Raw genomic sequence first — 14795 nt, 5'->3', positions numbered from 1 at the left:
CCCAGGATGAGCCCTACCCAGCCCCACCCGCCGCCCACCTGAGAGCTGGCCCAGTCTCGGTGCTTCTCATGGCCAATCTCCTTGGGAATGTGGTTCATCTGTGTGATCCACACAAACCAGTGGCTCTCCAGGACCCTGCAGAGGAAGGCTCGGGCCCTGTCCCACATCCAGCTCACCACTCAGGCACCCGAGTGGAGGCTGGAGGGTGCGTGGCCCCCACACAGGGGCTCCGCTTCCTCATCTGGACAGCGGATTGTGGGCATCGTTCCCTGGCGGTATTTAAAGAAGCTGAACGGGGCAGTGTCCACTCCACGGCCCAGCCCAGGGCAGCCCGCTCATGACAGTGGACACCCACGGGGCCACCTGCGTGCCAGGCATGTCCCCCAATCCCACTGGAGTTTACTTGATTCCCCTAACAAGCCGGGGAGGCAGTCCTGCTGGCCCCATTCTGCAGATGGGAAAGTGGAGGCTGTGAGGAAGAGGGCCGTGGCCAGGTCACCCGCTCCCCGCTATTCCGAATCCGCCATACCTGACAGCAACAAAGAGAAGCAGCGCCCCAGGGACACCGTAGAAGGGGACGTAAGACAAGAAGAAGCGGGCATAGAAGCTGGCGGCCCAGAGCAAGTCCTGCAGGGGGCAGAGGCAAGACGGAGGGGTGTCCTGGCGGCCGGGGTCTAGAGGCCTGGCGCGTGGGGGGTGCTAGGGTCATTCCCTACCCCCACTGCTTGATTTGCCTCAGAGCCGGGGACAGGCCACCCCTTGTCCCAGTCTTCTCAGCTGGGTAAAGAGCCAGGGTCCCCACCCTGCCAGCTCGCAAGACTGACCTTAAGACGAGAAGGTGCCGTGCAGGGTGTGGTGGAGGGGAGGCCGCCAGGGACATGGACATCAGGCAGAGTCAGCCTAGCAATTCCCCCGCAGAAGGACACCCCCATCGAGACCCCACCATGCCCTGCACACACCCTCACACCCCTGCACACACAGTCATGTGCAGGCTTGCTCTCCCCCTACACACACACACATGAACTACACCACCGCGTGCAGTGGTGCCTTCACGGGCAGGGGCTGCCCCCCAGAAGCCCCGCCTTCTGCCATCACGGCCGTGGGCTGGGACCCTGAGTGCCACTCACCGCCCACTGCAGGCACACCAGCATATACGCCAGATTTTCCACCTCGAAGTTCACCAGGGTGAGCAGCGGCGGGCCGACTGCAAGACGGGGTGCCAGAGAGCTCAGGGTCATTCCAGTAACGTCCAGAGAGCATGGGTGCTGGTCCCATCCAGGTGGGGTGACCCCGCATCACCCCCAAGGCCTGACCCACACTCATTCTCTCTGGGCCTGGGCCTCCCCGGGACGGTCCTGGCCCCGTGGGCTCCCACCTTGGCCTTCTTCTGCTGTAGGCTGGGGCCAGCCGTGTATCCTCACTCTGTCTGTCCCAACAATTGCCCCAAAGCTCTAGGGCTCCAGACCTCTTGGATGCCAGGTCAGGAAGGAATTCTAGGTGGGGGTTGGCAGGGCCGCGATGGCACCTGGCTGGAAGGTACCCAGGCAGGAAGAACGGCGGTGGCGAGGGCACCGGGGCAGGTGGCGGGCTGGGAGGGTGCTTTTGCCTCCAGAGGTGGCTGGGAGCTGTCCAAGACAGCAAGAGGATGGCATGCCCCACCCTGGGAGGACGGACGGACACTCACTCAGGAAGAAGTACAGGTGCTGGTGGTTGTAGGGCAGGTATCTGCGTTTCCTCTTGCCGTACTGTGGAGACAGGCGGCGGCTGGAGAGAGCGGCTCTCCTGGCCCTCCTCCTCGCAGGCAAGGTCAGGGGCCAAGGGTCAAAGGCAACTCTAGATTCTAGCCACTGGGCCCGTCGTCCCCAGCAGGCTGGGAGGTGGAGAGGGAAGACCACAGGGGCAGGGGAGGTCAGGAGCCAGGGCTGGGCTTGGTGGGGGCTCAGGCGCCGCCAGTGCCCCCTTGGCTGCAGGCCCGGTCTGGGGGTGTCCACGTCCCGCCCCACCCACCTCGACGGACGACTCCCCCAGCAGGAAGACGGGTGCTACTGTCACGTCTGGGTCTTTGTGGAAGACGTTGGGCTTGGCGTGGTGCTGGAAGTGGCGGAAATTCCACCAGTGGGCGGAGAAGCCCTGTGGGGAAGAGGGGCTCTCAGGGGCAGGACCAGGCCGCACCACCCACTCTGTGGCCACATGTGTGGGCAGGCCCAGCTCAGTGCCCGGCGGCCCACCCTGCCCCCACCCGCACCTTCAGCTGCCCCATCACAAACTGCTGAGCCATGTGGTTCCACCGAGGCTTCCGGAAGATGGAGGCGTGGCCCAGGTCGTGCTGCAGACACCAGGACTGGGCCTGGGGGGAGAGGCAGGGTCAGGAGCCTTGGGAGGGATGGGATGCACCAGGCCCAGCTCCAGCCTGGGGCCCCAGCCCTGGAGCCCCCGTGGCCCCTTCCAGCTCACAGCATGCACCCACAGCTAGTGCCCCCTCTGAAGACCCTGCGGCCAGTCCCCTCTTTTACAGATAAGGACACCTGAGTCTCAGGGTGGTGCTATGAGACTGGCTTCCTGTCCTGCGCTTGCTCAGAATGTAGCTTTTATTTGTTTTTTAGAGACGGAGTCTTGCTTTGTCCCGCAGGCTGGAGTGCAGTGGTGTAGTCCTAGCTAACTGCAGCCTCCAATCCCTGGGCTCAAGCATCCTCCCACCTCAGCTTCCCAAGTAGCTGGAACTACAGGCATGTGTCACCACGGCCAGCTAATTGTTTGATATTTTGTAGAGATGGGCTCTTGCTATGTTGCCCAGGCTGGTCTCGAACTCCTGGCCTCAAGCAATCCTCACGCCTCAGCCTCACAAAGGAGTCATTAAATAAGGAAATTCCTTGGCTCATTTATGACCTAGCCTGACCCACAGGCACACCTTAGGAGCCCCAGGGCTTTTCACTCATTCACTCCCTCATCCATCCATTCATTCATTCAACAAATAAGTCCGGAGTGCCCACGTGTGCTGGGGCCCGTGTCTGTAGGGCAGGCAGTTAGGGGTGGCTGCAACACAGCGCTGGGATCACCTGGGAGACGGCCAAAATGAGGGCGGCCAAGGCGCTGGGCACCCAGCCCGGGCCCAGGAGGCAGATGAGGAGCCAGGCCAGCACCTCCATGGCCAGGATATGGCCCAGCAGGAAAGCAAAGAAGGCAGGGTTGGCATCAAACAGCTTCATGTCCTCGGCTGCTTGGCGCAGGGCTCGGAAGTCCTCCACCAGCTGGGCCTGCCACGGCAGAGGGGCCGGTCAGCGAGTCCCACTCTACTCCTCAAGCCCCAGCCATGCCTCCCAGTGCCAGGCCCCAGAGGTGTGGTCAAAGTGATGAGGCCAGAGGACGAGGGCCACCCAGCCTGGGTGTGAGTTGGGGACTGGCTGGCAGTGAAGTCGCCCCCTCTCCCAAAAGGTGTGGGCTGAGCCAGGAGAGAAAGGCAGAGCGCTCAGTTCATCAAAATCCTCAAGGTGGATGGAGGTGAGGGCAGGAGCAAGGAAGGGGCTGGCTGGGGACCAAGCAAGTGCCCTGAACTGGCACAGGGTGTGACCACAGCTCCACCTTCAGCTGCCTGCTGGGGGAGGGATGGCAAGCCCATCCCTGGCTGCAATCCCTTGGACTGTTGTAGAGAGAGACGCCGCTGGCCACGGGGCAGTGCCCCCCCCCCAGGGGCAGAGCCTGCCCCGGGGCCCTGCTCACGTTCTGGGGCCCGTCCTGGCTGGGCTCCTCCGGGGCCAGCTCTCCAATCAGCAGGGGCCGTAGGAACTTGCGCACGAAATCGAGGTCCTGGTGGAAGGCATGGAAGGCATCCTGGGGGAGAGCAGACAGTCAGGGGGATGGACAGACAGACAGACAGCTGGAGTAGCACCCAGGGGCGGCTGGCAGAGACAAGGCAGAACTGTCGATGGATGGGCAGAGCAGACAGGCACGCGCACTGTCGATGGATGGGCAGAGCAGACAGGCACGCGCACAGGAAGTCAGCTGCGTGTGCAGCAGTCAAAGAGATGAGTCCAGGTGGGTCAGCCTTGCCCGTGAGCCCTCCCTGGTCCTCCCCAGGCCCCAGGTGCCCCGCTTGTCACCCCCCACCTGCCTGGCACCATCCGTGTCACCCAGCAAGGTGAGTGACCAAACATGGTTGAGTGTATTCAGGTCTGGGTCTGCAGAGGGATCTCCCTGGAAGACTCTGAGTCCTTTCATGGGAAGATCCCACCAGGCACGTTGGCTCACGCCTGTAATCCCAGCACTTTGGGAGGCAGAGACGAGAGGACTGCCTGAGCCCAGGAGTTCGAGACCAGCCTGGGCAACTTGGTGAGACCTCGTCTCTACAAAAAAATAAAAAATGAGCCGGGCGCGGTAGCGTGTGCCTGTAGTTCCGGCTACTTAGAAGGCTGAGGCGGAAGAATCGCCAGAATCCAGCAGGTCAACGCTGGAGTGGCCGTGAGTGTGCCACGGTACTCCAGCCTAGACGACAGAGTAAGACTCCAATTCAAAAAAAAAAAAAAGGAAGAAAAAAGAGGGGTTAAAGGAAGAGTGAGGAGGAGAAAGATAGGGTTGGGGAAGAGACCAGGAAGTGGCCCAGACAGTGTTGAAGTGTCGGCAAACTTGAACTTCACACCTGAGCTCCCTTAGCCTTCCTGATCTGATCAACCTGTGGCCTTGGTGTTGTAATTGACTCCTTGTTTGTTTGACTGATTTTTTTTTTTTTAGTTGGAGTCTCACTCTGTTACCCAGGCTAAAGTGCAGTGGCATGTTCATGACCACTGCAGCCTTGACTCAGACGATTCTTCCGCCTCAGCCTTCCAAGTAGCTGGAACTACAGGTACGCGCCACCATGCCTTGTTAATTTTTGGATCTATTGTAGAGATAAGGTCTCGCCAAGTTGCCCAGGCTGGTCTTGAACCCGCGCACTCAGGCAATCCTCCTACCTCCGCCTCCCAATGTGCTGGGATTATAGGAGTGAGCCACCATGCCCAGCCTTCAACCAATCTTTATCTCTGCACTTTCTGAGGCTCTCTCTGAACAGGCAAGCCACAGCCATACAGCAGCCTGGACTGTAGAAACAGTGACTGGGCAGTATTGTCCCCATGGGTCTGGGAGAGGTGACCCAAGGGCCTCCCAGCTGCTAAAGGAAACACCTTTGAAGAAGGCTGATTGAGAACAAGAGCTTCAGACCGTCCTTTTACTAAGGAGCCTATAAGCTGATAGAGCTTTTTTTTTTGCGTTGGGGTCTCACTCTGTCACCCAGGCTGGAGTGCAGTGGTATGCTCATGGCCACCGCAGCCTCGACCTGCTGGGCTCCAGAGATCCTTCCGCCTCAGCCTTCCAAGTAGCCGGAACTATAGGCACGTGCTACTATGCCCGGCTAATTTTTTATTTATTGTAGAGACAAGGACTCACCAAGTTGCCTAGGTAGGTCTCGAACCCGTGGGCTCAGGCAATCCCCTCGCCTCGGCCTCCCAAAGTGCTGGGATTACAGGCTGAGTCACCGAGCCTGGCCAGCTGGTGGATCTTAAGACAGAAATGACAGTCGGGCCCTGAGGTAACTGCCAGGACATTCCATCTCAGTACAACCCTGGGAGAAGGAAGGCCTTCCAGCCCCCATGTAGAGCCCACACCCGCAGGATTCATCCTAGAAGACCCCTTGCCTGTTGCCTGCTCTGCGCCCAGGGCAGCTTGGGGATTGAGGACTGCGTGGTGGTGGTGGGGGGGGGGGGTGCAGCTTCTAGAATGACCTGGGCTGATGCAGCATCAGTGTAGACCTCATCCCTTCTGGAGATGAACCTTGAGGGAAGGGCGGTGACACTGGGAGAGAGGGAGCAGAGGGGAAGCAGAGGACCCACAGGAAGCTGCCTGGGTCCAGGTGAGCTGAGAGTGAGTCAGGAAGACTCTTGCGGCCCTGCTGACCCCACTCACTGTGTGACCTTTATTTTTTGAGACGGAGTCTCACTACGTTGCCCAGGCTGGCCTTGAATTCGGGGCAAACCAAGGCAGTGAGACTTCAGGGCCCTTCTGCTCCTGGGTTGTTGAACATTAACTCAAAAAAAAAATGTTTTGGTCGGACGCAGTGGATACTGCCTTTAATTCCAGCACTTTGGGAGACAGAGGCGGGAGGATTGCTTGAGCCCAGGAGTTCAAAACCAGCCTGGGCAACATAGCAAGACTGCGTCTCTAAAAGAAAAAAGAAAAAAAATCAAAAAATTAGCCGGGCTCAGTGGCTCAGCCTGTAATCCTGCGCCTTGGGAGGCCGAGGTGAGTGGATTGTCTGAGCCCGCGGGTTCGAGACCCACCTGGGCAACCTGCCGAGACCTCATCTCTACAATAAAAAAAAAAAAAAAAAAAAAATTAGCTGGGCGTGGTAGCGTGCGCCTGTAGTTCCAGCTACTTGGAAGGCTGAGGCGGAAGGATCACCGGAGCCCAGCAGGTGGTGGCCAGGAGCGGCCACTGCACTCCAGTCTGGGTGACAGAGTGAGACTCCAACTCAAAAAAAAGAAAAAAGAAAAAATTAGCCAGGTGTGGTGGAGCGTGCCTTTGTTCCAGCTACTTGCAAGGCTAAGGCGGAAGGATGGCCTGAGCCCAGCAGGTCGAGGCTGCAGTGGCTGTGAGCGTGCCACTGCCCTCCAGCCTGGGAGACAGAGTGAGACTCCGTCTCAAAAAAATAATAATAATAACTTTTTTAAATTGTAGCAAAACGCATATAAAATTTCTCACTTAAACCGTTTTTGGGTATACAGTTCCGTGGCATGAAGCACATTCACACTGCTCTGTCCCCATCACCACCATCCACCGCCAGAACCTTTTTGCCTTTCCCAGCAGAAACCATCCCCATTAAACACAAGCTCCTGTTCCCTCCTCCCTAGCTCCTGTCACCCACCGTGGGACTTTCTGTCTCTATGACTCAGACTCCTGCAGGAACCTCATCTAAGAGGAATCATGCCACATTTGTCCTTTTGCGCTTGGCTTGGTTCCTTGAGGGCCATCCATGCCGCAGCCTGGGCCAGAACGTCCCTCGTTTCTCAGCTGAATGAGCGTGATGCCTGCTCCCTCTTTCCTTCAAGGCTCCCCTGGCAGCACACACAGCCTGGATGCGCGTGCACATACGCAGACACACCCACCAGCCCACCTCAGCAGGACTGAGGCTCTCAGAAACACGCCCAGGGTCACAGCCCCTGCATGAACACGCAGCCAGATGCGGCCGTGCACAGACGGCACACAAGCATGCACCCCGTGGAACACGCAAACTAGGACCATGGCCCCGGGGGCTCCCCCACCCAGTCCTTCCCTCTCCCATCCCCATGTCTGTCCTGGGGTCACCCTTTAAGCTGAGGATCTGGTTGCAGGTCGGTCACCCTGACTCCCTTCCCTGGCTTCTGATCCACCCAGGCCAGCCCTGTCGAGGTACTGAGGGGCAAGACAGAGCCAGGTCTCCCCAAGCGTCTTCCAGCCAGGTCTATCCCTTAGGGTGATATGGGGAGGTGTGGCCCCTCAGGCCTGGGTCAGAACACCCCAGGGCTGTAGGCAGAGCTCCAGCCAGGGGAAGGGACAGGTGGGCCATTGGCAGGTCCCCAGGAAGCAGGCTGGGCTCCCTGGATGTGCACCACCAAGTTGTACTTCTTGTGCTAACAGGGACACCAGCAAGGCAGGGCCCTGGACTCACACTGACACCTGATGGACCAGCAAATAACCTTCCCTGGAGCAATGACTGGGGTCATGCCCTCTCTGGGGCTCCGCATAGGAAGCCAGGGTCCAGGCAGAAGCTGAGACTCAGAGAGGTTAAGCCCCTTCTGCCAAGTCACACAGCTCCATTTGACGAAGGTTAGCTCAGAATCTAGGTCTGCTATGAAACCATGCTTGCGGCCACTCAGCAGTCGGCCTCCTAGGTGGAGTTGGGTGGTCCTCACCACGAGGCTACTCATCATCCCAAACAGCCAAGGACTCAGCTGCCAGAAGCCTGGGCTGTGAGGTCAGGAGGGTGAGTCCCAGGGCACCATGGGAGTGCCCACCCTCACCAACCCAGTGTACCTGGAAGCATTCTCCCAGGGTATGTAGCTCTGTGACTCCTCACCCCACCCAAGGAAGTTGAAGGTGGCATTCAGGGTCTCTCCTCAGGTCTCGCGGCAGAGTTGGGTGAAACCACCCCCATGGGCACACCCCCCCCCAAAAGGCACCCCAAACACGAGCTCCAAGGGACATTAGCAGGCTCTGTTTATGGCGGTGTCCACAGAGGCTGGCACAGAGCAGGTGCCCAACAGAACGTGTGAATGATGAGACAAAGGTCAACCCTCCACAGCCCCAAGGCAGGGGTTGAACCGTTTTACAGGTGAGGAAACAGAGGCTCAGAGGGAGAGGACTCCTGCCCAGGTCCCAGAGTTAGTTGTGGCAGAGCTGGGATTTGAACCCAGGCCTGGGATAGCTACACTCCCTCAGGAAACAGAGACAGCCCAGCCCTGCCTTGGTCCCTGAAAACTACCATGGCCCAATCAGCCACCAGAGCCCTCGGGGCTCCCTATGAAGTCCCCATAGCAGCAGGTTGGGAGAGGGTCCTGAGAGCCAGCTTGCCCAGACAAGACCACACCCGCTTCTGCTCTGTCAATAAAATGGAACCACAAACGCCCATCTCATGGCTGCCGGGAGGACGGAGCTGGTGCAGGTGAAGCACTTAGAAGGGCCTGGAGGCTGGCCAGCTCTTAGAGAGCCCGGCGGCCCTGATGTGCATCTCTGAGTCCAGAGAGAGGCTGGCCGCAGGCGGGCAGATGCTCTCCGCTGCAAAGTTCCGGCCAAGCCTGAGGCTGGGGACAGGAGGGACTGACACCCTCCTTCCACCCCAGGGACACAGCGGGGGAAGGAGGGATTTTTCAGGAATGTTCCAGATCAGTCCAGAACGGGGTGGAGCAGTGAATGGGCAGAGCTGCTGGGGGCTCAAGTGGTCTGGGTCTGTCCTCGCTGTCCCTGATGCCTTTGTTGGAGATGGGGTGAGGGGGGGAGGCCTAAGGACACCCCTCCCTCCCTCTCCCCTGGTGGGTGGATAAGGCTGAGCCATGCCCAGCACTCAGAGGCTCCTTCCTAGGTGACAAAGTGAGACTCCAACTCAAAAACAAACAGACAAACAAAAAACCTTCCCCTCCCTTTAGGTGGTCCTCTGGGCCTGACCTGAGCTGGAGGTGGTGGTGACCAGTGCCACACCAGAGGCTGCATCATAGTAACTGCGGCCAACACCGTTCTGCTGGTATCGACCAGGCACTGTTCTGAAGGTATCTGATTCCATTCTCCTAACAACTTAAGAGGTGGGATCTATTGTTAGCCTACTTGCAGATCAGGAGACTGAGGCTGAAAATGGATGATGTGATGGGACCCTTGAAGGGCTTGGAGGGTGGGGTTTGTGTCTGGGTGGTAGCTGTGGAGGGGCACCCCTCGTAGGAGGCCAGTGGGAAAGCACCGTCAGCACCCCACTTTACATACGAGGAAATGAGACACAAAGAGGCCCCAAGACACAGCTCTGAACACAGCACAGCCAACTCTGGCCTGTGAAGCAGAGCCCAGGCCAAGGGCGGATGCCCCAGGAAGCCACCCTGTCCCCCCAGCACTCCTGATGACCCGGTGGAAAGTGGGCACACGCATTAGGATCCTTGGCCTCACAGGTGTTGCTGACCCAGTGGTGACCCCAAAGTGGCCAGACCCTCTGGCACTTGGGTCCGCGCTCCACCTCTGACTTCTGGAACTGACCATTTTATCAGACACTCGCAGCAGCCCTGACACCCTGAGGAAGAAATGTGGAGGGCTGCCTGACCGTGGCGCTACGTTCCTGCAGGTGCCAGTCAATCCTAACTCCTCTCCTAGGGAGGGGACAGGGCACTGCAGCCCCTCTGAGGAATAGGCCTGGGTGGGTAGGGGCAGGGCAGACAATGCCCACAGGGGTCCCGAGTGGTCACACTTCATGGGAGTGGCCATTAAGATACAAGACTTTCGAGGCAGACATGTGGTGGTGGGAGCAGAGCATGGGTTCTGGGGACACATGGTTGGAGCTGCCCCACGCTCACTCTGTCTGGGATCTGTCCCTGTCCTGCCCCTCCACAGCTACCACCCAGACACAAGCCCCACCCTCCAAGCCCTTCAAGGGTCCCATCACATCATCCATTTTCAGCCTCAGTCTCCTCATCTGCAAATAGGCTAACAATAGGTCGCCCCTCCTAAAGTTGTTAGGAGAATGGAATCAGATACCTTCAGAACAGTGCCTGGTTGATAACTGTTGGCCGCAATTACTATGATGCAGCCTCTGGTGCGGCACTGGTCACCACCACCTCCAGCTCAGGTCAGGCCCAGAGGGCCACCTAAAAGGAGGGGAAGGTTTTTTTTTTTTTGAGTCAGAGTCTCTATCACCCAGGCTGGAGTGCAAAGGCATGCTCACGGCCACCGTAGCCTCGACCTGCTGGGCTCAGGTGATCCTTCAACCTTAGCCTTCCAAGTATCCAGAACCACAGGCATGTGCCACCATGCCCAGCTAATTTTTTATTTATTATAGAGACAAGGTCTCACCAAGTTGCCCGGGCTGATCTCGAACCCCTGAGCTCTTGCCTCTGCCTCCCAAAGTGCTGGGATTACAGGCATGTAAAGGGAGGGTTCTAAGGCAGGGGGCTCAGAAGGTTTGTTTGGACTTATATCTTCCCACAGCTATTAGGGCTTCATCCCAAAGGGCACTAGGGGCAGCTGGGAAACCCCTCACCCTTCCCAAGGTGCTGTGGGCAATGTGTTTGCCACCCCCATGGGTATGGAGCTTTGTTGCCCATAGTAACCAGGCACCCAGGTGCCTAGCACCATCCTCACAGTATGCCCAAGATGAAAACATTCTTATCCTCATGATAATGGGGAAACCGAGACCCACAAGGGAAAGAATGTGTCCCAGGTCACAGAGTGAGGCCAGGCTGGCTCCCTCTCTAAAGACATGCAGAAATAACTCCTGACTGCTCCCACAGGTGTGCCTGTACCCACGACATCGCTAGCCCTCTGCCCTGGCCACACCCCTAGTCAGGGCCCAGCTGAATGGTTCCCTTATCTGAGCGGCCTCCCTTAGGGGAGGGCAGGTCTCCATCATTCCTTCTCCAAACCCACACTTTTCCGGGGTTTGCTTTCTTCATTAAGGATCCTGTATTTTATTTGTTTATTTTATTGAGATAGGGTCTCGCTCTGTCACCCAGGCTGGAGTGCAGTGGCACAGTCTCAGCTCACTGTAGCCTCCACCTACCAGGCTCAAACAATCCTCCTGTCCCATCCTCCTGAATAGCTGGGACTATACAAATGCACACCACCACACCTGGCTATTTTTTTTTTTTTGAGTTGGAGTCTTACTCTGTTGACCAGGCTGGAGTACAGTGGCATGCTCACATCCACTGCAGCTCGACCTACTGAGTTCAGGCAATCCTTCTGTCTCAGCCTCCCAAGTAACTAGAACTCCAGGCACATGCCACTATGCCTGGCTAATTTTTAAAAATTTTTTAATTTTTATTTTGTGGAGGTGGGGGTCTATGTTCTCCTGGTCTCAAGTGATCCTCCCACCTTGACCTCCCAAAATGCTAGGTTTACAAGCATGAGCCACCACACCAAGCCACTAAAGATTATTTTAAATGTACGTCAGATTTATGGCTGGGCATGGTGGCTCATGCCTATAATCCCAGCACTTCGGGAGGTTGAGGGAGAGGATTGCCTGAGCCCGCAGGTTCAAGACTAACCTAGGCAACATGGCAAGACCTCATCTCTACAGTAAACCAAAATATTAGCCAGGCGTGGTGGTGCGTGATTCTTCCGCCTCAGTCTTTCAAGTAGCTGGAGTTACAGGCATGTGCCATCACGCCTGGCTAATTTTCCTTGCTTTATTGTAGAGATGAGGTCTTGCCAAGTCGTCCAGGCTGGTCTCGAACCCATGGATTCAGGCAATCCTCTCACCTCGGCCTCCCAAAGTGCTGAGATTATAGGTGAGAGCCACTGCGCCCAGCCTGTTCTGCCCTTTCTGTGGCTCCTGACCTCTTTAGAATAAAGCCACCATCCTCCCAAAGACACAAGCATCCAGCAGGAGCCTCGAGATCTCATGGCTGACACCTCTCCCTTACTGCGCTCTCCTGCAGCCAGTGCAACGCACGATTCCACCTCCAAGCCTTTGCTCTCGCTGATCCTTGTGCCAGGCACGCCCTCCCTGCAAATGTGCTGTTGATGGTGACATCTTCAGAGGTTAGAACAGTGCGTGACGCATAGGAGATGCTCATTGATGGATTTAAGGAGTCAGTCATCAAAGAATGAATGAATAACAACAGGCTAGGTGTCCACGTAACTGTGCTTAAGAACACAGCTGTGGATTCAGACCCTGGACCAACTATTTAATTTCAAGTCACATTGCATCTCTGAGCCTGTTTTCTCATCTGTAACATGACAATCACACCAAATGGTAGCTGCTGGATGGCGGTGTCTTGAGGATTAAGACAGCAGTGGTACATCAAGCTCCGGATTTGGGGTCCAGCACACAGTAGGTGCTCAAGGCATGGCCCTTGTATTCTTATGACCAGCAACGGCTGGGCCTCGCCCCTTCCTGGCTGGCTCCACCAGTCTCTGGCTGCCTATGACTCTCGGACAAATCTGGCCTGGGGCCCAGAGCGCTCTCCCCTGGGCATCCGGCTTTGTGTCCCAGGATGGCCACAGGCTGACTTCATGGCTCAGGAACTCTGGGAATTCTGGCCGGAAGGCTTCTGTTGCCCAGACGTTAGAGCAGTTGACGGGAAGCAGGGCTGGTGAGAGGTGGCTGCCGGAACACAGCCCATCCCCACCTGAGTCCCCTGGGATGGGGTGCCTGGGGTCTGGGTTCCACCGCACAGGGCACTGGGCTGGTTCAGTGCCCTGTGGGCCCATCATGGGCACAGACCGGGGTCCCCCTCCCTAAGCCCCTTCACAGCCCTTCTGGCCAATGGATCAGCCTTTCTGGCAACTCCAGCCCAGTGTGGGGGACCCTGAGGGAGCTCAGAGACAATCGAAATCAACCTCTTCCTACTACAGACAGGGCCATAGCCAGACAAGGTCACCTAGCAAAGGGGTAGCCACGCGGGGCTATCCCGCTGCACTTTACAGTTTGCAAGGCAGCAACATTTACCAAAGACAAAGCACGACCGTGGCAGCCTCAGTCACAGAGTTAAGCCACTGTCCCTCTCACTGTCTTGCTCTCAGCTGGCTCCCGTTTGGCCCACCTCTCTCTAGTGTACAGATGAGGAAACTGAGGCTCAGAGGGGTGATGTGCCCAGTTCCAGGTTGCTCAGAGCCTCTGAGGGCAGGGCCAGGACCAAGCCCCAGGGAGCAGAGTGATTTTTTTTCTTTCAACAGACCTTACTGGCCATGAGTCAGTGAGAACCGTGTCCGGTGGAGGTCTCAGGGTCCTGAGCTGAATTGTAAGCCAGGAATTCCACAAGGAAGGGCCCCCGACACAGGCCTGGCACCAAGCAGGAAAGAGCGACGAATAAAAGCTCTCTGTAGTCCTTCCCCTCGCCTGACCCCATCCCCATGCTGGAGCTGGCATCCCAAAGACGCGTGAAGGGAGGCCAGGGCTCCACCAGGCCGAGGGCCAGGGGCTGCGTGCTCATCCCGCCACGCCCTGGCAGAAGGCAGACACCTACACCCATGCCACCACATACCCAGGCACTGGCATGCTCACGATCACCACCGGCAGGCGGCTTCAACCCACAGTGCTACCCCCTCAGGCCAGCGCCCTGCCCCTTGGCCCTCACGGACACGGCGCTCTCTCGGTTTTTAACTCCTCAGCTTCCTGGGTAGAAGCGGGGAAGAGGAGCTTTCTTCCTAAAAGTCCGCCGAAGGTTGCCCAACCCATGAAGGTGGCGGTGGGCAGAGGGCAGGTGGCCTGCGGTGGGGACACTGGCAGTCCTGGGACAGGACAGAATTTCCTCTGCTGCCTGAAGTTCTGCCATTAGGGGTTCATCGCCTCGGGGCTTGGATACTCAGCGTGGCCAAACCAGACACGGGAATGGTCAGGACAGAGCATCATGGCCTGGCCCCTATTCTTCAGGTAGGGGACTGAGGGAACAAGGCGGGTGTGTGTCATCTAACGAGCTGCCCCACCGCTGGGCTCCAGCCAGACCGTCCTGCGGGGTCAGGCCGCATCCCTCCTGGTCTAGACAGGGGCTGGATTGGGAAGTCAGGGTCCCCAGGGGTCAGCCCGTTCCTGGGGTGACTGCGCTTCCTGAAGCCGCCCACCCAGCCCGCTGGCAAAGTCCTCCCACGTGCAGCTGCCAGCCGAGGAGTGAGTCACTGCCCCTCAGCGCAGTTTACCGTCTCGGGACAGCCACAGACCTCCCAGCAGGGCCCAGCCTCGGGGTGACGGTGAACGGCCTTCCGGTCAACCCCTGGGGACACCTAGCATGCGTGGCCTGGTCTGGGGGACCCAGAACAGAGACAGGAGACTCAGAGCGAGAGGGGCCTCCCTCACCCGGGCGGGCTCGCCCCTCCACGACACGCCCACCTCCGGGACCCCTTCCTCCCGGCAGACCCGCTCCGGGGATCCGGGCCCTTCGGGCAGCGAGCTGGCCTCCTCGCCCCCCGCACCCTGGCCGCCCCATCGCCGCGCCGAGTCCCGGGCGTGGGGCCAAAGGTCAGCGAGGGGAGGCGGGCTGCCGCGGCGGTGGCCGGGCGCTCCCGCGCTGGCTTCCTTACCGTGGCGTCCTCCGCGCCGTGGTGGCCGATGAGGCGGCTGCCCCCCGGGTGCCGCCGAGCCCAGCGGCTGATGTCGTAGACGC

General features: G+C 58.4%; 1 protein-coding gene across 2 annotated transcripts in view; it reads right to left on the bottom strand.

Moving 5' to 3' along the window:
• Nucleotides 1-14789, bottom strand: part of FADS3 (fatty acid desaturase 3) — a 17688-nt gene extending 2899 nt beyond the window's left edge. Inside the window, exons 1-9 of one of the 2 annotated variants that reach the window (XM_021717006.1) lie at nt 14713-14789; nt 3718-3828; nt 3057-3254; nt 2246-2347; nt 2008-2130; nt 1685-1745; nt 1128-1204; nt 530-627; nt 51-135 (exon numbers count right to left, since the gene is read on the bottom strand). In XM_021717006.1, coding sequence (XP_021572681.1) covers nt 51-135; nt 530-627; nt 1128-1204; nt 1685-1745; nt 2008-2130; nt 2246-2347; nt 3057-3206 — 696 coding nt within the window. In that variant the 5' untranslated portion in view covers nt 3207-3254; nt 3718-3828; nt 14713-14789. Of the gene's footprint in view, nt 1-38; nt 136-529; nt 628-1127; nt 1205-1684; nt 1746-2007; nt 2131-2245; nt 2348-3056; nt 3255-3717; nt 3830-14712 lie in introns of those variants that run through there. The other variant, XM_021717005.1, reaches the window with a different exon arrangement.
• Nucleotides 14790-14795: the final 6 nt, after the last annotated feature.

Source organism: Carlito syrichta, unplaced genomic scaffold (genome assembly GCF_000164805.1).
Source record: "Carlito syrichta isolate Samal-C Ts95f unplaced genomic scaffold, Tarsius_syrichta-2.0.1 Scaffold309147, whole genome shotgun sequence".
NCBI classification, from domain to species: domain Eukaryota; kingdom Metazoa; phylum Chordata; class Mammalia; order Primates; family Tarsiidae; genus Carlito; species Carlito syrichta.
Note: the sequence above shows the minus strand (reverse complement) of the source record. Positions and strands in the feature narration are given on the sequence as shown.